The sequence below is a fragment of the Pleurodeles waltl genome, chromosome 6 (genome assembly GCF_031143425.1).
Source record: "Pleurodeles waltl isolate 20211129_DDA chromosome 6, aPleWal1.hap1.20221129, whole genome shotgun sequence".
NCBI lineage: Eukaryota > Metazoa > Chordata > Amphibia > Caudata > Salamandridae > Pleurodeles > Pleurodeles waltl.
The window spans coordinates 180187571-180213003 of record NC_090445.1 but is presented as its reverse complement, the minus strand read 5'-3'; the positions used below and the strand labels follow the sequence as shown (position 1 = coordinate 180213003).

Sequence of the window (25433 nt, the reverse complement as noted above, 5' to 3'; positions counted from 1 at the left end):
CAGCTCGGTCATTAGTGAAAAGCAAAACAATGACCAAGCCGGGGGTGCCTCAACACACTACTCTTCCCACACTGCTTATGTTCCAGAATTGATTACAGTTCCCATACTTTTTGAGAAAAGGCAACCGTCCTAGTTAATTCAGACATTACAATTCTTCAGTTGAAGGGTAAGGCAGGGAATTTCCTGTTGTGTGAAACCGAGGGAGGCACAGATAGCTAAACAAGCATTCTTACTAGGGTGCCTGCTTGCCTGAAAGAAGTGTGTGTAACTGGTCAATCTTCAAATGTATAGGATGCTTGGAAGCAGATATTGGCTTTAATTAATGGAATTACTTGAAGCTTCCTGATGACACAGATTTAGGTGCTGGTTAAGAGTTTAGCGGTCAGAAAAACATGACTGCCAAACTCCCGATGAGGAGACCACCATGTTGCTGGAGGGCTCCCCACCGGCCTCATTACGAGTTTTCCACTGGGCTCACCGGTGGAGACCTTCAGCCCAGTGGTAAACATGAGGCGACATTGAACTCTGCTCCACATGGAGCCGAGTCCAATGACGTTGCACAGGGGACATCCCTAGCACCCTCGGAATTTGCACCATGTCGTGGGCAGTGCACGCCCCCCCGCACCCCATAGCACCTGTTCTCCGCCAGCCTTTTCAGTGCGGTTGAATTTCCATGAAGAAGCTGGCGGAGGACATGGTTGTAATCAGCATGGTAGCGCTGACTTCAGCACCGCCGTGGCCGATTACAGCAACGACCTCTGTCATCCCGTCGGGATCAGAGATACTGGCGGAGACATCGGTCTTTTGGCGATCCAACTGCCAGTGTTGTAATGTGGCGGTCGGACCGCCACAGCTGCGGCAGTCCGACAACCCCTGCAAGTTTGGAGGTCTTGAGAGCGCCAGACTTGTGATAGGACCCTTACTGTTTTTGAGTGGTATTGTAAAGGAGTCACCAGCTGAGCTGTGAAGTGGGTGCTTTTTAACGACAGTTATAAAAGAAAATTGCACTGCACTCAGTCTCCCATTTCTAAAATCTATATTTTGGAAGCACTTTTTATCTTAATCACTTGTATAATATGAGTGGCATATGTTCTAGTGGTAGTAATACAAGGTTAAAATAATAACTTGCATATTCACAGTGCTCTCTGTCACTCACTGGGACCTCGTAGCACTAAACATGCACAAGTCACTATTCTCCATTTCATCAACCAGTAGTCAATGCTCGTGACTCTCTAGCTACAAACTGACCTCTGCAGTGCTTTTACTAACAAGGGTTCATTACGTACTATAGTGCATTTCCCACTGATTAACTTGCATTTATTTTTCATTTAAGCTGTGCATTATTTTATATGTAGTTACAAGAAGGTGAAAAGCTGAAAAAAGTTAGAGTATTTTGTTTTTGTAGCAACACCTTTGACCCAGTCCCCGCGGTCACTCGTTCTCCCCCAATTCCCGAATTATGCGCAGCATCACAGTTCCGACACTTTTTAGGGTCGAGCCTGCATAGCATGCGCTAGCGCATGCGTATCGCTTGCAAGACGCTGTAGTAGTTAGAAAAGGGCCCGGAGCCCCGCCCTTGTCACGTCAGTGTCTTAAATCGTTTTGTGGGCTTGACTTTTAAAAACTGCTTTTTTTCATTAGTGGAAGGCATGCATACGTCATGCCTTTTCCGGTGGTTAGCCCTCCTCGAGTGCAGCGACCAAGTACAGAAAACATGCGAGGCTCGCTGTTTTCCGTCCAGTTTGTGGACTACTTTTTTCTCTATTTTCAAGGCTCAATCTCGCTTGGCAGAAGTCGAGCGCTTTGCATGACATAGACCCTGAGACCGTTTCTATTTCCATTTTTTTTTTTTTTTTTTAGCAGCGTGATCGCGCTCATTTTTTTCCACTTAATGAGGCAAGAAAAGTCCGTTTGGGAGTTTACAACTGCTAATAGCTCTAACTCGGATAAATGCGAGACCCGTTGCATTGTAAGCGAAATCTACAAGTTGTCTTCTGAACTTGCATCTAAGTGGAGACTCAGTCGGAGGATGAAAAAAAGATCTTATTTTTTTTTTTTTTTTTTTTGCCCTAACGTTTACAATGTCGCGGCCAACTAATTAAATGTGAAGTGCCACTTAGATGGGCGAGGCGTTACCAACTTTATCATCTTAGAAAATAATTAAATTGAGAAGAAATTGTAGAAAATCTAGAAACGTCTTTTTAACATCCACATCATTTCTAGAAACACCTGGCATGGCATACTGTATTTCTAGTTCAAGAGGCCTTGCTCGGTGGAGTTGATTTATACAGTTAAATATCAGGGTTAATTATCACAGAGAAAGAAATGAAGCAGAAAAATTACCCACAACTACCTAAAACCAGAAACAAAATTAGCAAAGCCAACAGGCCTGGCTTTGAATATGTGTTCTATGTAGCATTATTGAACTAAAGTTGGAGACCTTGATGCAGTGCAGTACAAATATTGTTTTACGTAAATAGGCACCGCCACTGTTTTTAGCAACTATTATTACAGGTGAACAAATGGAACGGAAATAACACCATAGCCCTTATGCGCGAGGCTGCGAAAAGTGATTATAGTTGCTTGCTGTAGCACATAATTCTAATTTGTTTCCCCCTAATGTCACAGGAACTTCGAATATGTTTAGTATCCAATGAATACTTGCAAGAGAGAATGTAACTACTATCTAACTCGTTTGAATGTTGGTTTCATGAGTGAGAGCTGCAAAATCCACAAAGGGAAACATCATTGTTCATTAAATGCGGTAGCTGATGAACACGGCTAGCATCCATCATGGAGTTCAATGTTCACCTGTGAACCAAGTGCTGGTTTGCAGATCACAATGCAAATCCTAACAGTTTCAACTTGAAAGTTTATCTTTTTGAAGTATATAAATTGATACTTGCCAATTTGGATAACAGTTATGTCCGTAATTTACAGCACATAGAAGCAGTAGGAGTGGTGTGAAACACTCCAGGGGGTCGAGACTGATGATAATTGATTCTTTTAGTGCAAGCTGATTGCACAAGGGTTGGATTCAGATAGTGTGGACTGGAGACTGCGCTGCTTTCATGTCATAAACTTGGTACCGCCACATCTCCGTGTATTCATGCACCAATGCTTGTTCACGTGGTAGAATGATCTGGTGATTACTATGCCACTTGGATGGCTCAGAGAGCTTTTTCACGCCCCTCAGAAAATGGTGGGTGCCAGCTAGTTGGCGTTCGATTCCCGACCAGCTGACTGTGCCATCCGCCTTGAATTGACAGCTCTAAGTTGGGTGATTAATACATCTAGAACATGAAACCCCAGGTGGGAGTGTCTGGTGTCTGCTGGTACTGTTCAGCCCAATGATGTCCCCAAGTAGAAGGAGCTGGCCAAAAGTGTCGCCCATTATTGTGCTGGTGGCTATTATTTGGCTTATGCGTCAGACCAAACCAGACAGCGGTGCATTTAGTGGAAGAGTTAACTCAGGAAGCCCGAACTGACTGATAGATGAGTAAGAATATTTCTTAGAGCTGAACTGATGGCACTGAAGATACGCAGCGTGTCCAAGGTCACTTGTTTGATTCCCAGCAATTGAGACTCAGTCCCCCATTCTAAAGTGAGTACCGTAAATTAGTTGATAACTAATGTTAGTTAGATCCCCGGTAAGTAGTTGAGCGTAATGCTAAATGTTTGAAGTGTGGGGAGTGCATGTACATTAAAACAATGTGGGGTCCCTATCGAGGGCAAGGAGATAATAAATGATGAGATGGTCAGTGGACTGTCTAACTTTCAGTCAAGTACTGAAAAACCTGATTAAAAATGCTTATTACACGGAGTGGGGGGGGGGGGGCTGGGGGGCACTAATATGCTTTGTGTATAGAATGTGTGAGATTACAAATTGGATGTGAGAAAAAGTTTGAATGTTGAGGGTACTTTTAGGTGTTAATATTCCCTAATGCATTAAAGTGGGAACCACATAGTGCAAACGGAAAAATACACCAATATCATGAGGAGCGAGAATAATACTCAGCAAAGCCTCCTCCAGATGTGTGTTAAAGCATCGACAAGCAAGTCGGGGCCCAGTGCTGCGCTGCCAAGTCAGACCTAAACGTTTAAATTGTTGCAACGAAGGGCAGAACAACAATCGTGGAAGTTTTCTCTTCTTCAAATATTAACTTTCTCTGAAATATACAAGCAGCAGAACTCTTCAGCCCAACCACACAAGTTCGAGATGTAGCATCAGCCATCCCGAGGAAATGGTTGCTTATCTAGGTTATTACAGAGCCCAAAAATATATCAAAACCGTGATCTTTCTATACTCTGCATCGACTCAAGAGTGCAAAAAATCTGTGCTTGAGACGGACTTCCCTGCTCTCCTTTTTGTGAGGCACCAAAAAGAATCTATAAAGGCTTGAAGTGTTTCATCGAATTCCGCTTCCCACAGCTGGGATTGCCAAATACCAAGGGATTTCTAGCTCTGAATCCCACTCTTGCCTCTTTCTTTCTGCCTATTTTACACTATGAGGTGCAGTCCTTTCTTTCTCTTTCTTCTTTCACTGTTTTCTGTCTTTCTCACAGTCACTCTGGCTCAAAACTTGATGATAAATCCCACTACTTCAAGATAACTGTCTGAGCCCACCGTCTGCAACCACTGGCACATTTGTTTTTTTTTAGGAAAACTTTATTAATCCTTTTTCCTTTGACAATGTGATATAGTGCGTACATAAAGTGCTGCTTAGCCTGCGTACATAGATCAGTTGGTGTACATCATCAAAACCGTATGATAAAACATTATTATTTTTTTCTGTTGAGGGGTAGAAGAGAACTTTATTCAGAGAATTTATGTAATCCTATCCACACAGAAATCCTATCATCTATAACTTCCCGTTGCTCAGATCATCACTCCGTTATTTTCAACTCCACCCACTAATGCGCTTCTCAGTTCAATCTCCCACTCAGCTGCCAGCACAACAAATTAAGCACTGGGGATACGGCTGGCATTCTATTTTCCAAGGCCTCCGTCTACCCCAGGAAACAGTCTACCATCCACTCTCATGCACTGTGCAGCAGGCATCCCATCAGCACCTCCATTTTATCCTTTTGTTTAAGACCTTCATTAGCCCGAAAGCCTCCATTGAAATTTTGTAGCATTTGTTGAGCGAATAACTCGTTGGCCCACCCCCAGTGTTTCCCCCTCCAGTTATGGGTGTTTCCTAATCCTTTATTCGACCTCTTGATGACTCGCCTCTCATCGTTATTGTGATTTGCTATGCTTGGCACTCTTCTCTTCTGTTGTGATTGGCCCTCAGAACCCTTTGCTGATGTACTACTCCTTGGTCTGTTCAGCACATCAAGTATGTGTTTCTCATTAGTGTAAGTGTTTACGTCGTCTGAATGTGATAGAGCAAAATGTGAGTATGACACCCCATGAGTGAGCCATGTGCAGTAGCATAGCAAGAGTGCTGTGGGCAATAATGCAAGCAAAGTAAGCGTGTCCTCTCTTACTCTGCTGTGTGGTAAATGACGGACATAATTGTGAAGAAGTGGATCACTCACACCCCTGGGCCAATAGGCACTTGCTCATGCTGCTTGATAGCTACATCCATGTATGTGTATATTTCTTCTTCTCCTTCTTTCTTCTCCTTCTTTCTTCTTCTTTTTTCTTCTTTTTTCTTCTTCTTTTTTCTTCTTCTTTTTTCTTCTTCTTTTTTCTTCTTCTTTTTTCTTCTTCTTTTTTCTTCTTCTTTTTTCTCCTCCTCCTCCTTTTTCTTCTTCTTTCTTCTCCCCCCTCCTTCTTTCTTCTCCCCCCTCCTTCTTTCTTCTTTCTTCTTTCTTCTTCTTTCTTCTTCTTTCTTCTTTCTTCTTTCTTCTTCTTTCTTCTCCTCCTCCTTCTTCTTCTTTCTTCTCCTCCTCCTTCTTCTTCTTTCTTCTCCTCCTTCTTCTTCTTTCTTCTTTCTCTTTCTTTTTCTTCTTTCTTCTTTCTCTTTCTTTTTCTTCTTTCTTTCTTCCTTCTTCCTTCTTCCTTCTTTCTTCTTTCTTCTTTCTCTCAAAACCTACACCCCGCAGTGTACATGCTTGATATGTTTCAGCCTGCCCTACTTGTAGATTAATTTGATAAAAATTTCAGATTGAACAATATTCAGCAACAGGAAAGTAATCTGGGGTTGTGTTCTGCTAAGATGTAGGAGGTCACCCATTTTCTGTCTTTCATAGTTTGCCATTATGTTACCTCTTTCCTTCACGGCATAACTTCTTCCACTCATATAGACGTTCAACACACTGCTGCATTCAGAAACGAAGTTGCAGCACTCAGTGTGCATCACATGAGATAGGCTATCCAGATACACTGTGATGCACACCCCCAGTTATCATTAAACGTCACAGATTTCAGTGAGTCATAGAAAGTGCCCCCAAGCAAAAACAAGCATTGGTGAAACCAATAGGTCTCTCCTATGAGAGCTATTGGCAATGTTTTGTAGCCGTCCTTTACAGCAGTCCGCATGACTTGTAGTGTGGCTAAAACTAATTTAAACACGCATTTTCAATGCAACAGGTCTTGCATTTGCTCGAGTTAGAGCTATTAGCGTTGTAAAGAAAAAAAACGCAGTGCGATCGCACTATGTGAAATGCAGCGCAATTGCCCTGCGTGGAAAATAAACAGATAAAGTAGTCCGGACCCCAGGCTGAAAACATCAAGCCTCGTATGTTTTTAGTAGTTTACCAGTGCTGTGTAGGTGGGCTAAACACTGGAAAAGGCATGACGTAGTCATGCCTTTCGCAAATGAAAGCAAGCAGATTTTAAAAGGCAAGCCCACGAATCAATGTAAGTGACTGACGTGACATGGGCGTGGTTTGAAGCCCAAAGAGAGATTACAGAATGGACGGAGCACTTTGCGCTCGCCCATAAAAAGCAGTATGACAGCTGGGGCTAATGCGTTTTTTTATTTTTTAAAGTGCATTAGCACTGATGCATTGTTCTTTTTTTTTTTTTTAATTATTTCTATGCGTGTCCCATAGCAGCCACACTGCTATACAGTGTGTCTACAAATCCTTTTCAAAGTCAACAATTCCCAGGCTGTGCAACATGAACAAAAGTTAATGGCACAGCCAATAGTCTCAAAGGGGTGACCTATTAGCTCTGCCAATGCTTGTTAGGTTCAGCACAACACATATGTGAATCTGAGCTAATCAGTTAGTCTACCCATGCGTGAAAAACAAAAAAATATATATTTGGCAAAAAATCCTAATACATAAAGAAATTGCATCCGTGTGCATGTCTTAGTGAAAATATATTTGGAAGCAGAAAACATCTGTTGTCACACTGAACATCCATTTCAAAGTAGGCAAGGGCTTCATTGAAGTGGGTGTGGCTTACTAAAGCATAGCTGAAAGAGGTTCATCAAGGGCCAGGAAAGAAGAAGATACAAGTTGTGCCTCCATCACAGAACGATTAGCGAAAAGACAGCAATCAAAGGTGGCTCAATCAGTACTTGGTCTATGCTCCAGCGGAACGAAGAGGGAGTGAAGCCAGCATGCTGTGGACAATTAGAAGTCAGCAAAAAAGAGTGACTGTGAAGGCAACAAATGTTAAGCAGTGTGCAAGCTGTGGGTCCCTTGTTGTATACAATCTTTCTTGCAGGCAAGACCTAATTACTGCAAAACCCATCTAGTTGGCCAGCTTCCCTAACTTCAGTAGCACATGCATTTACTATAGCCATTTTTGCATATTCCTGTGTTTACTACTTTAGGTTTGTAGTAGTGACACTGGGATTTACTTTATTTGCCAAGTCCTTCTTTGGGTTGTGTGGAAATGGTTGAATAAATAGATCAGCCTGACTAGGTTTGTAGAGAGAAGCTGCAATCCTAACATTTAAGCTTTTGTAGAATAGGAGTCAAGTAAACTCAAGGAAGTGCATCTTGAAGTTGAGGGATTTGAGACTAGTTTCAAAATGTTTAATAGTAGTACTTATTTTGTAAACTGAAGTGATATTTTCATCATATACATGACATCACTTGCTAACAGCATCTGGTCACAAGACATCACTGTCCTCTTCTATGCAGTGACACCCAACTCATCCTTTCCCTGACGGACAGACATAACTAACCCCACCTGAACCAACTTCACCAACTGCATGACCATGGTGGCAGACTGGATGTGAACCAACTGCTTGAAGCTTAACTCCGATAGGACGGAAGTACTGGGCTTCGGCTACAAGACCTTCCCATGGGACTCCACCTATTGGCCGTCCGTGCTAGGACCAACACCCACAGTCCACGCAAGAAATCTAGAGATCTTCTTAGATGACAAGCTCAATATGGTGGCTCAAGTCAATGCAGTGTGCACCTCAAGCTTCCACATCCAGCGTATGCTGCGTAAAATCTTAAAATGATTTCCTCAGAACACAAGACGGACCATCACACAAGAACTGATTACTAGCAGGCTAGTCTACAGCAACACTATCCATGCCAGAATCTCCAAACAAGTCCTCCAAGACTCCAGAACACAACCGCATGACTCGACTACACATGCCACACCCACACCCACATCACACTGCACCTCCTGAAGCTTCGCCTGCTCCCCTTTGACAAAAGCAGCCAATTCAAACCTCTCACACACATACACAAAGCCCTACACAACACAGGACCAGAATAACTGAACATCTGCATACACTTTCACCAACCCACCAGACACCTATGTTCTGCCTCACTTACTCGAACACACGCCCTGTATCCTCAAAACTGGAGGTCGCTCAATATGCTACATTGCACCTAAGTCACGGAACAACCTCCCTCAACACATCAGAGCCGCCTCCTCACTTATTGAGTTCCTCAAGTAGTTGAAATTGAAGACCTGGCTCTTCATATAAGCAACTTGGGACCACACACTTACACAACTTGCCCAATCGCCTGGATACTCCTCTTAGATGATTAGTGCGCTATACAAATCAACATACCCTAACATAACAATATATATTACAAAGGAACAATTGACTGAATCTAAAAAAATCATTATGCAGTGTAGGTGGCATTGTAGCACCCAGGGACATTACAGAAGACAGATGAGTTGATAGTACATTGATGACACCTAGTTTGCTTCTGTTCTTAGAACTACTCCTTCTCTTAGCATAGCAATGGACATTCTTCAAAGCCCTATCTCTCTTGCAGATCATGCGTATGCTCTATACTACCTCAAAGCCACCTCCTATAAAGATAATGCCATATCTTTATACGCCATTAACACTCTCTCACCCCTACTTACCATTGTCAGTGCCTCCCTCACTCAAAGCATATACAAAAAAACTAATTAATTTGCCAACAGTCAGTCCATCACTCACCAATCCTTCATTTAAAAGCATTCAGTGATCAGCTCCAAGATTACATTGATGCCAATCCCTTCCTCCACGACTTCGAGTCTGGTGTCCGATCACACTGCAGGACAGAGACAGCTACCTTACGCCTCATAGGTGATCCCCTTCCTGAACACAGAAGGTTATGACTTCCAGCTATTGTTGGACATCAGCCAAAGTTGATACCATCTACTGTGCAGTCCTCATCCACACCCTGAAGTCACAAATGGGATTAACTGGCTGTGTCCTTCATTGTTTCTCCTCCTATCTGTGCAACTAACACCTGTTCATTCGCGTGGGCACCTCCTCAAGGAACACTTTGTGTGTCTATTCACTGATAATGGGATCAAAATTCACCAACACGATGATACTCAAATCTGCATGAATGATTTCCCCACTGCAGACATCCAACACCTCAAACATTTCCTGCACCTCATCCAGACCTGCATGCCTTGCACCCAAGACAGAATTTGTGCTATTTGCCAAGAACCACAAGGATCACCTAGTTCAAACCTGGCTCAGTGACCTGAACAGTGATGGCTTGTAACTCCACCTGTAACCCTAAACACAAACCTCACCCTCAAGATACAGATTGCCAAGCAAACAGACGGCTGGTGTCTGCTGTTTGTAGTGAAGAAATTGAAAACGTTCCTCCAAAAAGTGACTTAACAGCTCTTCGGGCTCTCGTTCTCTTGTATAGGGATAGTGGTAACACCCTGTGCCATGGCCTTCCATACTCCTGACCGGCCCACCTTAAGGACTTACTACACGCCCCAGCACATATTATCCATGGACTGATTAAATTGACCACACCACCCCTATCTTGATGTAACTCCACTACCTTCTCTTGCTAGACGTTAAGATCTACAAAACCAACTGCATTAGTTGTAAAGGCATCTTGACCAGCAGTGCTCGCCTTCCTGATGGACAGGATCACCACCTTTCATGGCACTCACCACCTCTCTAGCTTAGAACACCATCATTCTGGAGGCAAAGAAATGTTTAAAAAAAGGAAAGAACAAAGAAACAGGCCCTGTTCATCTATGCACGAGGATCTGGAATAACATCCCTTTATCTATAAAGACTGCTCTGACTCTTGTCCAGTTTAGGAGAGAGCTGAACTCACACCTCTTTAAAGGACACTATATCACAATGAATTAACAGTCCATTTTGGCTCTCGAAACATGACTGACTGCAGTCATTTGTTGACTCTGCTTACAAATGCCATAAAAATACATATATACATAGTTGTTAAAGAATGGGCACAAAATGTTTTTGTTTTTTAGGGAGAAAATAAACAGAGTGGTTCGGAAAAAAGCAGAGAAGATGAGTCTTTCGATGATCCCTGAGTGCAGACAGGTGGATTGGGTTGTGAAAATTGAGAGCCAGGAAAACAAAGGCAGTAGTGGGGGCACCAGTGAGAAGCTGTTTTTTTTTTTTTTTTTTTTTTTTTTTTTAGGGATGTTTTTAATCTCGTGTCCTCAAGATACGATCTATGAAACATCTTAATCCTTCTGAAATGTTGCGTAGTTCTGCTAGACAATGATGGCTGTTTTGATGAATACCTTTGTATGCAAGGTAGCTTAGCTTTAATGAAATCCTTCTGTTCAAATACAGGCAGTGGAGCTGTATTGGGGTTGATACGCTAACAGTGTGCTCAGGTAGTGGTTAGTCTGGCTGCTGAATGATTGCTTGCCTTGAGTGGTGCCTGCTGGGATGGTTTTTGAAGTTCACACTACAAACTCAATTGTTTCTTGGTGGCCCTCCGATGGAGAGCCTGACAGAGTTTGATATCAGTCTGATGACAGTGGGGAGAAACCTTGTCTGACTCTGAGTTTCAAACTAGGGTGAAGATGAATAGTAAAGCCTGACACTGAGAATCCGGGAAAGCAGCAGACCTTGGCCCTCCTCCCCTTGAATGAGAAGCTACCCACCATATAGGTGTTCTCGCCCCAGTATGCCTATGAGCTTCTAAGAGGACTGGCATCACGGTACTGGTGGCACAGATGCGTGGAATGTGCCACCCATCGTGCTACCTCTTTATTACAGCGCCTTAGACGCGTGCAATTACTTTTAGATTACTCTTCAACTCCCTCTACACCTGAAGAAATTCAGGAAAGAACCAAAAAAAACTATTTGTTTAGGCATGATTTACTCTCCGTACTACCTGATGGACTTACAGGCACTGAAAGCTCGAGCCTGAAGCCCGGCTCTGGCTCACCTCGAGGTCCTGTAATGAGCCAAGTTTTCATGTGGCTTCTTAATCCCTCCCTCAACCTGGCATGTGGTGTTAACTGCCAGAGTTTCCGATTATGGAACTCAGGAACCAGATTTGAGTCTCGCCATCGGCTCAACACAATGCGATGCTGGGTAAATCACTTAATAGCCCCCCCATGCCTATGAACAGTGAACTGACACTGTGTAATGTAACTGGTGCTCATGTCAAGCTCTCCAATACCTTGAGGTCGAGTTTGTGCTATATTCTAAAAACTGCAGAAGAATGTACTAAGAGGCATAAACAAAGCCATGACAGAAGGACAGACGAATAGATACTCATTTACTGGTTGATTTATACAGACTTCCTTGCATGAATTGTGTGATCGTAGGCAAATATTGTATTTCACCAAAACATTATTCTTCATTGTCATGTATAAAAGCACTTTCAGATATGTGAGTTGTCTACCAGTTGTACAAAACTGTCACATTTAACAACTACTTCTCAGTACAGTGCTTTAATGTGCCCTATTAATGTCAAAGCTTCCACATGTTAAAGAAATATACGTTTTTGAACTTTAAAGAGACTTAATCATATTTTACCTGGTTTGTTGAATGATTTACATAGTACATATTTTCAGGGCTCGACTCATGCACAGGCTCGAAGATCCGAGCAACCCATGGCTGTGCTCTCCCCGTTAATTTGTTGGCTCGCTCACCTCTAATGGACTGTGTTTGCTTGTCCATTGCCTCGGGATACCATTCTGGTGCAAAACCATCCTGTCCAAAACTCCCTGCCAAAGCTCTATAAAGAAGCCCCAAGGTTGCAAGGAGTAGTATACAAAAATAAAAAATATTATTTTTAAGATTGTTCAATGTTTTTCCTTTTAGATAATATTTGGAGAGCAGAATGTCATTTTCTGCAGTGAACATGGAAGAGGTGCATGATGTGCTTTCAATCATGGAGAAGAACTTGGAATGCCCAATCTGGTAAGTGTATTTTATTTTTTGTGTATTTCTTAGTGAAATGTGTTTTCATTTCAGGACTCTCGGGGAGAGGTGACTGATGATGGAATTGGAACCTGATGATTTCTTCCCTTGTTTTATTTAAGCATGTGGCTGATGTTGACATGTGTATGTGGGTAGACCATAGACAATGCATGTTCCACAGCGTTTGTCTAATATGTTGTGTCTTGTGCTCTTCGTCTTAAGCAGTAAATGAATACAGAATAAGTAAGCCATAAATATATGAAAGACGTCTACCACCTAATTTGATGTTAGAGCCCAGCTATGGGGGAAGTCCTATTCTTTCCAATGCATTAGATATACAAAGAGTGGGATTTGGCTCAGTCCCTTGTTCGAAATTGGATGGTTTGGCAGCCTGTCACTTCTCTGCTCCTAATTCAATGGCTTTCCTTTCTTTCTTGTGTTTTTCTCACCCAGGAGCTTTTAGATTTCATAGCATTTTGATTGACTCGTGTTTTCTTCCACTGTTGATGTCAGCTTATTTGTCTCCCTCTCTTTGCTCCTGCTTACCCCTGCCTCTTCACCTTATACCTTGTTTTTATTTTTCACCCTTCTACACTCATCCCCTCCCCTACCCAAAATGGCATTCTCTTGCCTCCTCCAGCATCTTTGCTAAGCCTTGGCTGACCGCCACACTGTCACATCTTTTTTCCTTTCTTCTACCATTTCAAGATTGCTGTCTAAATGTGCATTCAAGAGTGACTAACATCCACAAATGGTTTTGGTCTATTTTAACAAATTCCATTCAAAGATTCCTACTATGCATTCGCGCACACCGATGGCTGCCATTTTGTTTACTGTAGACGACCACCAATACATACTTCAAATTGTTACATCTTTCCATTTCGATGTAATCCATCTGTATAGCTTCAAATGGGTAATCAGGGGGCGCGAAATGGCCGGGAGGTACTTTAATGCCCTTGCCAGGATTGTGTTGCATGCAAATCATACAGTGTTTAACCAACTTCTCAGCTGCCTTTGGAATATTTTTGTTGTACTAGACAGGGGCAAGAAGTTTGCATATCCCTGCTGGACTGATGTGTGCTGGACCATGAGCCATTGTCACTGCAGGAAGGACATACCCATCAGGAAGCATCCATCTCTGGGCTTCTGACAAGTCTGTCCAACACCCTGTTTCTTCATTAAACCTCGCGTGTGTCTCCTTCCATGATGCCAATTCAACTTCCGTCGCTTCTGCCTGTATGCTTTTCACACTCTCTACCGTGTCCTCAAACATCCCGTTATCTGGGACCCATCTGGCCGGTCCCGCTACATACATCTTGTTTTTCGTCTGACGTGCTGTTTCCTTCGCTACCTGATCTGCAAAGGCGTTCCCTTTCCCTACGTGATCAGTGATCTTTCTGTGTGCGCTGCATTTCACAATGGCCATGGTCCGTGGCAGGGCTAGAACGGAGAGCAGTCTGTGTATTAACCCCCCATGTTGTATGTGGGTGCCGTGTGATGTGAGAAAGCCTCTTTCCGCCCACAATCTGCCAAAATTGTGTGCCACTCCAAACGCGTATTGACTGTCAGTGTAGATATTGACATCTAAATCTGTGCTTATTTCACAGGCTCTAATCAGTGCCACTAACTCAGCCGCTTGTGCTGAATTATGTGGTATCCGACGTGCTTCAACTACTGCCGTTAGTGTTGTGATAGCATATGCAGCTGATGTGGTGCCATCAGGTAATTTGAGACATGAACCATCAATGTACAAGGTGCCTTGGGGGTTACTTAGAGGCGTGTCTTGCAGATCTACCCTTCCTTTCGTTTCCTCCTCTGTCCTGATAATGCAGTCATGTATATCAGTATGTGTATCTTCAGAGCTTTCAGTCAGGGGTAATAACGTTGCGGGATTCAAGGTAGTGCATCTTTTGATGGTGATGTGACTGGCAAGAAGTGTTAACTCATAACTGGTCAGGCGGGCATTTGTAAGGTGTTGTGTCTTAGTTTTGTTAAGTAGGGCATCAACGGCATGTGGGACCAACAATAATAATGAAGTATCCATAACTATTCCAGCTGATTGGCGCACTGCTACTGCGGCTGCAGCTACAGCCCGTAGGCAGCTTGGAAGAGCCCTGGCAACAGGATCCAGAAGGGCTGAAAAATAAGCACATGGTCGCTGTTTGCCACCATGTTCTTGTGTCAGGACTGAGAGAGAGCAACCGTTATGTTCACTTACAAACAATGTAAAGGGCTTATGATAGTCAGGCGTGCCTAACACAGGGGCTGAACAGAGAGCGTCCTTCAAATCTTCAAAGCTGGACTGGCATTCAGTATTCCAGACAACGGTGTCCGGGCAGTCTTTGTGGGTGAGTGCTAAGAAAGGCTTGATAAGGAGAGAAAAATTAGGTATCCATTGGCGGCAAAAAGATGTGATGCCAATGAATCCCCTGACCTCCCTCTGTGTTGTGGGGACAGGTATATTGCGTATTTCTTGTACCCGGGCCGGGGTAAGTGTACGTCCCTCCTTCGACAGCAGGTGACCAAGATAGGTAACCTGCTGTTGACAATACTGTAATTTAGTGAGGGATACTTTGTGATGGTGTTGGGATAGATAAGTGAGAAGTGCAACTGTGTCTTTTTTGCAATTTTCTTGGGAGTCAGAAGCAATAAGGAGATCATCAACATATTGTACCAGGGCGGAACCAGCGGGGAATTGAAAGGAATCCAGCTGTCCCTTGAGCACCTGGCTAAAAACACTGGGTGATTCCGTGTACCCCTGAGGTGCGCGACAGAACCGGAAACTGCGACCGCCCAGGGAGAATCCAAAAATGTGTCTGCTGTCCGGGTGAATGGGTATGCTAAAGAATGCATTCTTGAGATCAATTACAGAGAACCAGGTAGCAGTGGAGGGTATCATTGTTAGGAGGGTGGTAATGTCGGGTACAACAGGGAATTGAGGCTCCACTACTTTATTAACTGCTCGAAGGTCAAGCACAAAGCGTAGGCCGGGCTGATGGGAAGAATCAGCGGACTTTTTGAGTACTGGGAGTATGGGGCTGTTACATGTATTACCTCTGGTCTCTTCAACAACTCCTTTATCAATCAGCTGCAATATAATGTCCTTGAGGGCCTGTTCAGTGTGATGTGGTAACTTGTACTGTGGCAGACGGGGAAGTAGTGCGTGCTCTTTTAACTTGATGGAGAAAGGGGGGATATCAAGGCAGCCCACATCTTCATTGTTTGAAGCCCAAAGTGTAGCGGGGAGCATCTCTAGCTCAGGCGGGAGTGGTAACGCTATGAACTGGGTGGGTGTCACGTGAGGACCCATGGTGACGTACACGCCATCAGGGGAACAATATATAGTGGCGTGTAATCTTTTCAGTAAATCGAGACCTAGCAAATTTTCACTACAACCAGAGGTAAGTATTAGAGGAGAATCAACAGTGTAGGGACCAATTGTGAGTTCCAGTGGCTTGGATACGGGGTTAATCACTGGGACGCCTGAGAATCCTACAGACACGTTAGTATTGCTGGACAAAGGGACCCCAGGGACCGCATCCTTCATAACAGAACTCTTAGTGGCTCCAGTGTCAATTAAAAAATTCTTAGAAGTACCATCTAGTTGTACTTCTACATGTGGGCCATTCTGTTTAACTGGGATTGGGACGGGTCCTATCCTCCCTTGTCCTAAGCTGTCCTAGCAGGAATAGAAGCCCTGACCTTCTTCCGGATCATAATTATCATTATAATACTGGCGTTGGGCAGAACTATTGTCAAAGTAATTTTCAGCGGCTGCTATATTTTGCTGTTGATGGGCTCTATTAGGTCCCTGCTGTGGGGGACCTCCCCGTCCTCTACCTCGGGGTGCTCCACAGGGCGCTCCTCTACCTCTTGTCTGGGGCGCAAACCCGTTTTTATTTGGGCAATCATTTTTCCAATGACCTTCCTCTTTACAATAGGCACACTGATTGTAGCTCAGGGAATAGCGGGGCTGATAACTGTTGGGACCATTATTTTGGTACTGAGGTCCACGGGGAATTGACCTATTCTGGGGGTACGCCTGCTGTACTAGAATTTTAGTTTTTAACTCTTTTGTTTGTTTGTCTTTTCTGTCCTTCCCTTCATGAACCCTATTCTCGTAATATTGGGCCATATTAAGTATCTCAATGGGAGTGCTTGTCGACCAGGTACTCTCAGTCAACCGAATTTTTGAGGCCACCTCAGGTGATATGCAATTTACAAATTTATCTACAAACAGCCGCATACCACCTTCGGTAGAGGTGTCTTGTCCACTAAAGTCAGTGTATGCCCTTTCAAACCGAGAGAAAAAGTCAGCAATGTGTTCGTCTTTCTTTTGTTTACATGTATCTATTCTATCCCAGTCTACTAATCGCGGGGGCAAGGACTTCTGTATAAGCGTAAGAAGTCTGTCAGGGAGAGCTATTATTAGGGCTCCCGGCTTGTCACCAGGCTTCCTGTCTTTGTCCTCGTGGTCCAGTTGATCCCAGGTACCGCCTAGCTCAACAGGATAGTCTTTCTGTATGATAGTCTTCCAGATATCCTGTGGTACAAGGGTACCAAACAACATTTTAATGTCCATGAGAGTCAATATTTGTGGACTTATTATTTGGGAAAATTCTTTATAGAAGCCGGCAGGATTCTTGCGTGGGTCAGGCAAGTGGGCTTTTAGCGCTAGGACCTCTGTTCTATCCCATTGCTGGTACACAAATTGTTGTTTCCAGTGAGCGGGCACTACCGCGGCACCCTCTCCTGTGGCTGGAACGTAGCTGGGTGGGACTTCCCTTAAGGGGTGCTGTGTTGTGTGAGTGGAAGGAATACGTGAAGGACTGGGTGAACCTGTTTCTTTATCCCTCTTGTGGTGGTATTTCTTCCTATAACTTAACAGCTGACGGAGGTAGTCCTTAAGGTCCTTTCCCTGATGATAGCCTGTGGCTACCTCCTGTTTTATTCTGAGTACTTGCAAGGGGGGATTGCTATCTAAATTTTCGTCCCATTTTTCCATTAGTATCTCACACATACGTTGTATCATGTCTGCCTGTTGTACTGCTTGAAACTGAGCAAAATTCTGCCAAATAGTCTCCAGGCTTGGCTGTGTTAAGATATATTTATGCAACATTGTGTTAATTTTCCTTTCTTCTGTCAGTTTATTGCGTCGTGGACGTCCTGGGGGAGGTGATATTGTGAGGCCATCATCGTCTGAGCTCTCGTCTTTTATTTGTAGCAAGGGGGCTGAAGCGCTTGGGGAGTCTGACCTGGGGGTCACTGGAGCTGATGCTGGGGGTCTCTGGTGTTCAGATTGTGGTGGTAGGGCAAATGTTACTGCATTCACTGGTGAACCTAATGGCTGGGGCATCTGAGCAATTGGGGGTAAAGCTGGATATATTGTTGGGGTATAAACAGGGGGGCAGTCTAGGACATCTTGCATGAGAGGATCCTTTTCGGGGTCTCTTTTCTTTTTTTCAGGTGTTTGTTGAACCACATATATCCTGTCTGTATCTAACTGGTGTCTTCTATCTATCTGGGCCCATCCCTGCTCTGCATTCTGACGGTCATATTCTTGGGCTTTCTCAGCATCTGATTTTGCATTATGTCTCTTAGCATCCTTTGCTGCTTTAATTCGTTTTTGTCTACCCTCTTTCTGCCATAACCTGAGTGAATCAAACATACCAGGCCTACTTTTGGTTGCAAATAATCTTTCTTCTAAAAAATCAATTTTCAGTTCATCAAAAGTCCCATGCAGTGGCCACTGTAATTCAGCACTATGCCTAGTCTTTTTACGCCATATGTCAGTCCATATTATACTTCCCACCCCGTGTTTTACATACATTTCATGACAAGGAGTTCCAATTGGAGGAGCCGGACAAGACTCCTCCAAGCGGGAGTCCGCTTGACAACAAAAACAGCACCATTTCCTTAATTTACTGAATGCCGGCATTATTTTAAACAGACAGTTGTAACTTAGTATCAGTGGATGGAAAACAGAAACAACGGAAGCAAATATGCAATCTATATATTATGACAGTTAATTATTTTACAAAACATCCACTGACTTCGGTCTTTGCAAAGATCGAATGACACCTACCAGACAGACACAGAAAAGACAGGGGTTAACCCTGTCCTTACCTTACTCTTGTCTTCCTCCTCAGTCAGGACTCCGAACTCAGGGCCAGCTATGTCAGGAACTCCAGTCAGGGCAGAGCCGCCGGCGCCCGTTGAGACAAAGAGGGGGGAGCACCGCTGGAGCACCGCAGGTCCACGAGGAAAAAGATACTTCCCAAATCAGTTGTGGGGCGCCCCCTTTGGTAGTCCTGCAGTGAACCTCCTCCTCCTTCCGAGCAGACGGCGGGTGCCACTGATGGAGTCCCTGTTCGGGCGCCAACTGAAGAACCGGGAAAGGCAGGCTCACCTCTCCCAGCGGTGGAGGGGACACCCTAGGCCTTCAGGGTCTCTTACCAGCAAAGAACACAACAGGCGGAGTCACGACTGATGAGGAAGAGAAAAGTTTTATTAGTAAAACAGATAATAGCTCGAGCTGAGCACAGTGTCCCAGGACAGTCTGAATGACTTTCCTACGGAGGCTGGCTGCTTCATTCTGCAGCGTACAATCTTATATAGTTAAGCTGCCCCCCTTCAGCCAGGAAGCCACCCCTCCATATCTGGTGAACACAAAAGCTTCAAACAGTTCTCCTTTTAACCCGAGAACATCCTGCTGACGTACATACATTTGATTAGTCTTTCCTGCTTGTACTCCCACTGTCTCGGGAGTATCCTGCTAATACACGGCAAAGTGACAGTTCATTTGTCAAATGTCAGTCTTATCACAGTTGGTTTGATAATTTACGAGGATATCCCTTGCAGGAGGCCCCTGGAATGCGGTGGGAAGAGGTACAATTCTGTTCGTGCACAATGATAAGAAGGATACAGCTGTGGCTCGGTATCCTGAAAGTCAGCTTGGTTAGATAAGTGGAGAGGCCCAGAGAAGGAAATGGTTTTACACAAAAACTGAGTTCACAGGGAAGTCAACTTACACAGTTTAAATGAAGAGTCAGCTTTGTCGAGCACATGGCAATATTAATGGAATACGCAGAAATAAAGTCTGAGGCAAATACATCTCGGATTATTATTTAACACACCTGTACACTTCCATTGGAATACAGTGTCTGTCTGCATCTGCATGCAAGTGCTGGTACTTGTGTCAGTGCCTCTGGTCCCCTCTTGGTTCCAACCCATAAGCCAGAGGTCTTCAAACTGGGGGGTCTCAAGTGGTCAAAGGGGGGTGGGGATGCTGTCTCCTGACCTTCTCCACGTTTCTGTATGTGAGAATTTGGATTTTTTTTTCCATACTCCTGTGCGGAGGTACTGTTCAGTGGAATATGTAAAATTAGTTTTTATATTATTACATTTCTCCTCAATGGAACCATCAAATATTCACGTTTTTCATTTATTTCCCATCGCTGTTGGGGGTATATCTTTGAATGTAAATAGCAGTGCAAAAGAGTAAAATTTTAACACATTGGTCTTCATCCACTTCATTGTCTGTTTCCACAGTTCAGTCACTCGGTTGAAAGGGCATCAACGATTTTATGCCACACATCTATTTGTGAGTTCTTGGAGGAACTTTGTACTTTTAATTGTTTCTTTCTACTGATTTTTGCAAACATTTCGTCAGGTTGTCTGCATCTGTAGCATTCCTAACACTTTAGCGAACAGATATTCTTGAAAGCTATCACTCTTACACGGTCTCCAACATCCAGTTGCAGCTGTCAGGTCCTATTTTACCTTTAGTCCTGTGGCCGAAATGACAACTTCACTGAACTCCCGTAATGACTCCACCCAGCCACATTCCTCAAAACAATGCAATCTGCAAAATCATTTTCTAACTGAGTTATTAGTAATATACTAAGGAAGCTGGTGTTATTCTGAGCAAGATGTACGCCCACTCCAGAAGAAGCTGTGACGGGGTGTCCCGCTTTCAATTATTGAAAAAAATAAAACACGTTGAGCCTCAGACTCGCAGGGTATATAAGTCTGAAAGGAACTTGCCTTCCCTGGCCTTGCATATGTTTCCTTATGCTTTCTCAAACACAACATCATGGCTGTTGCTTACTTTGTCAAAAGCCTTCATAAAAAGGGCTCTAGTTGTGCCCTTAGTGAGGAACATTTAGTTGTTTATGTTACCAATTACGTTCTCATTGTCTTCTACCTTTTTGACTACCTCAGTGTTAACCATCTACATCATCGTGGGCCTTGGTGACTATGCTGTTGCCAGCCAGAGGGTTTTTCGGGTACCATCTCATGGGTAAATGGGCTCATGAACCACCAGTAGTGCTGCTTGTCAACACCTGTCTCCTTGTTGAGTAGATTCCCATTGATGGTGACATCAATTTCTGTCTTCAGCCGGTGCCCACTACCAGCATCTGTCACTGAGGTGCCACACTGGTCTTCATTAAAAATCTCCCATGTTCACTACACTTCGGGGCCTTCAGCTCATTCTTTCTGAATATCAGACCAGTTGTAGGATGGAACCATGCATGCAACTTCCATGATGCCTTTATAGAACACAGGCCACTACCACACATGCATTTACATCAAAAGTTTTTACCACGCATATACCTTTAGCATGCATGCCTTTAGCACGCATGTCTTTATCACAAAAATGTAGTTGTAAAGGCATGGTTGGTATAGGCATATGCGTGGTAAAAAGCAAAGTGGTTAGTATAACCCTTACCACCCAAAAACCCATACCCACCGTAAAACCAAAAAACGCCCATGCCAACAAAAATCCAGTAACCACCCTTACCCCTAAAAGCCCTATATTTGTTTATATTTGTGTGTGTGTGTGTGTGTGTGTGTGTGTGTGTGTGTGTGTGTGTGTATATATATATATATATATATATCACCAAGTTTGCTCCGTTGCAGTCAGATCTACTTCCAGGGTGGCCGGGCGCTGCGAAGGCAGAGCACCTTCGCTTAAACATAAAAAAAAGTTTCCCCCAAAGAGAAAAGCGCCATACGCCATAGTTCACTGTTGAAAGAGCCACTTTATTCGCCACTCGTAATTCAAAGAAGCCAGTAATTCCTGATGCGTTTCGGCTGATACCAGCAGCCTTATTCATAAGTGCATGGCTCTCAAGTTGAAATTCATGACGTGGTGAAACCAATCGTCCATTTATACTGTGGCCTTAAAGTCATAGCGCTACTTAAAATCATTAATCACGCATTTGAGTGCTGTAAGTCACTTTTGTACGCAGTATTTGTTCTTCGTTTCAAAATACACTGTTCATGATATTTCAAACCTCGCTATTGCCACTTATTCATTGTTCGAGATACACTGCTGCGTTTCCGAAACAGATTCATTCTCATAATTTTCAAAATGCCCAATAGACATATTACGGTATTTCTCAAAAACAGTGTTTCAGAATTTATCATCTACACACTTGATTTTCCTTTCCTTCCAGCCTCCTTTAAATACGTATATATATATTTACCTGTTAAATCTTTACCACGCATATGCCATTACCATTCATGCCTTTGCAAAATTAAAACATTAATACCTTTATAACCTTTACCACGTATATGCCTTTAGAACGAAATTAGTTGTAAAGGCATATGCATGGTAATGGCTTTTCGGTAACGGTCACGCGTGGTAATGACCGTGGTGTAATGGCTGTTTCCCTCAAAGACCATCCTTGAGGACTTGGCAGAACTGAGTATTCATTGGCGCTCACTTCAGCAGGGTAAAAGCAAGGGGCAGCGATCAGTGTAAAGTATGAAGGTCTTTATGGCTCTGGTAAAGGAGTGCAAAAGAAGTCCAGCTGTTTAATATTTAGTACACAGTAATGTCCTAGTACTTCCTTATGGATCCTCAGAATACAGAAGCAGTTAGACCTACAGTGAGCCCAAATGAACGGTCATTGGGAATAATAGTTTAGGCTGCAGATACCTTCTACTTGGCCCTCTATTTAAGAGACTACTTTCCAGACCACTACTCAAAAGACTTGTCTATAAACAATTGAGATGTTCATCGACGGTACGTCACTGATTCAGAAAGGACTTTGGTGGTCATTATGACATTGGCAGTGACTGTCAAAGTGGCAGTAATCCCGTCAACAGGCTGGTGGTAAATACCGCCAAATTATGACCATGGCGGTGATCACTCCCATAGACAGCTGCCACACCAGCCAGGGTGTTAACACCACTGACCCCAGTGGTAGCTATCAACAGCCAGGCAGAAGTCAAGGTACCACCCACCATATTATGACATAGCAAACTGCCAGGATTTCTGGGGCAGTACCAACGTCATCAAATGCCTGGCGGAAACACAGTACAGAAAACGAAAGACCTTTAGGGACACAGAGGATTCCGCTGCCGCCATGGAACCGGAACTTCAAGTCTTCCCAATGTTCTACCACACCATGGCCCTCCTGGAACACCAACACTGACGACGACTGTGGCAGCCACCTAGCACACAAGGGATGGAGGGAGGAAAAGTAGAGTGACACACATGCACAACACGCACCATTCACACACACTCCATACTTTCAAGGCGGCATTTCAAGCAACCCCGCCAGCTACACGTTGCTCTTCGCTGATGACGGCCAAATAGCTAGAAACACGTGTCCAAAGATACGGCACTCGCCACACCAACTTATGGTGAAAAACTTTCAAAACTCTATTCAAATTCGTGCTAATGACTGCATTTACCATGATGCCTTGGGGTCACAAATGCTGGAATGGAAGACAGGGTGCTCCCCATTTTGACTGTTGTAATTAAGGCTCCCGTCAGCCTCTGAGCTGACGAGCTCGGGTGAAGCACCTGTGCGCCTTCTTGAGTGGTACTTAAACCTGTGAATACTTTCAAGGCGGCATTTCAACCAACCCCACCAGCTACACGTTGCTCTTCGCTGATGACGGCCAAATAGCCAGAAACACGTGTCCGAAGATACGGCACTCGCCGCACCAACTTATGGTGAAAAACTTTCAAAACTCTATTCAAATTCGTGCTAATGACTGCATTTACCATGATGCCTTGGGGTCACAAATGCTGGAATGGAAGACGGTGCTCCCCATTTTGACTGGTGATAAATACCGCCAAATTATGACCATGGCGGTGATCACTCCCATAGACAGCTGCCACACCAGCCAGGGTGTTAACACCACTGACCACAGTGGTAGCTATCAACAGCCAGGCAGAAGTCAAGGTACCACCCACCATATTATGACATAGCAAACTGCCAGGATTTCTGGGGCAGTACCAACGTCATCAAATGCCTGGCGGAAACACAGTACAGAAAACGAAAGACCTTTAGGGACACAGAGGATTCCGCTGCCGCCATGGAACCGGAACTTCAAGTCTTCCCAATGTTCTACCACACCATGGCCCTCCTGGAACACCAACACTGACGACGACTGTGGCAGCCACCTAGCACACAAGGGATGGAGGGAGGAAAAGTAGAGTGACACACATGCACAACACGCACCATTCACACACACTCCATACACAAAACCAGCTACAGAGTAAAACAAATGTCACGGGACCCACGTTAAATTAAAACAAGGACCACAATGAGAATGAACGAACACTGTAATTTGATGCCAACAGCCACCATAGTGTCAAATCGAAAGCAAATGCAGGCATCAAGGTCCAGAATGGGCCAGTGGCCAGTCCAAAGTACAAAAGGGCCACATGGCACAGTCCAAGGCCCAACTTGACTCCTGACATAATCCGGAGTCCACTGTTCAGGGGCATCATGTTGTAAATGGGCAGGCATCTCAGGGGGAGGGAGGTGGCTCCTCAGCTGAAGTGGGGAACATGCCCACTGGTTCTGGAGGGGGATCCTTGCCCAATTGTCTCTGATAGGGAGTCCAAGGCCACAGTCTCTGAAGTTGGGAACATGCTCACTAGTCCTGGAGGGGGCTCCTTGCCCAACAGTTTCTGGAGTGTGGGCTACATGCCCTCTGTGGTGGAGGTGTAACCCTGGCTGCCTCTGCTGGAGGTGAGGGCTCCTTGCCCTCTGCTGGTGGATGAGGCCTCTTGCCTTTCTTTGGTGGTAAAATGGGAACCTTCCGTTTCTTCGGTGGTGGAGGGGGATCCATGTGTCCCCTCTTGTGATGGGTCCTCTTGGCCTTTGACGTGTCACTTGTGTCCTTGCCTCCAGGACTAGGAGGTGCCTCCACTCTCCCCGTCTCCTGTCCCTTGGTTTTCACCACCCTAGTCCTCCCTTTATGAGGGGGAGATGTGTTCTCAGTAGGAGTGGCAGCCATCACACTCAGGGGCCCCTTTGTGCCAGCATCTGATGATTTGATGGGAGCAGTGACAGACTGTTTAGCTGAGGTGCTGTGCTTGGTCATTGGGACCCTACTCTTACGGGCAGGACGGGGGCGGGGGGTAGTGAAGAGGTCAAGATGGGCAAGTAAAAGCTTTGTAGGGAAGGAGGAGGAATGGGAGTAGGGGTTGAGGGAGTGGTTTCAGAGGTGTATGTCTTCTGGACGTGGGTGCAGGTGCATGGACAGTGTGAGGTGGATTGCTGTTGGGAGTATGCGTGCATTTGTGTCTCTTAGTAGGGGGGGGCAGACAGGGTGGGAAAGGACAAAGGGGACGTGTGGATGGATGCTATGGAGGTGTCTGCAAGTCAGGTGTGTATGCTGCTTGGTGTGGTGATGGTGGTGGCTGTTTATGCAGTGCATGCAGGTGTGAGTGCAGAAGTGACTGAAGTGTGCTGCCTGTGTTTGACTGTGCTACCCTTGTGTGATGTTTTGTGTACATGCTTGTCTGTATGTGTGCATGGGATGGGTGGGGTTGAAAAGGCTGGGACTGGGAAGTGGTAGTTGGAGGGGGGATGGTAGGAACAGGGACACTGGCTGTCATCAGAGAGGAGGCCAGAGTCTGAA

The 25433-nt window shown here is 44.6% G+C and overlaps 1 protein-coding gene across 6 annotated transcripts in view; it reads left to right on the top strand.

Annotated features, from left to right (window-relative positions):
- Nucleotides 1-25433, top strand: part of BRCA1 (BRCA1 DNA repair associated) — a 477104-nt gene that overhangs the window by 34374 nt on the left and 417297 nt on the right. For all 6 annotated transcript variants that reach the window (XM_069237765.1, XM_069237766.1, XM_069237761.1 and 3 more), the window contains exon 2: nt 12441-12539. In XM_069237765.1, coding sequence (XP_069093866.1) covers nt 12460-12539 — 80 coding nt within the window. In that variant the 5' untranslated portion in view covers nt 12441-12459. The remainder of the gene's footprint in view (nt 1-12440; nt 12540-25433) is intronic.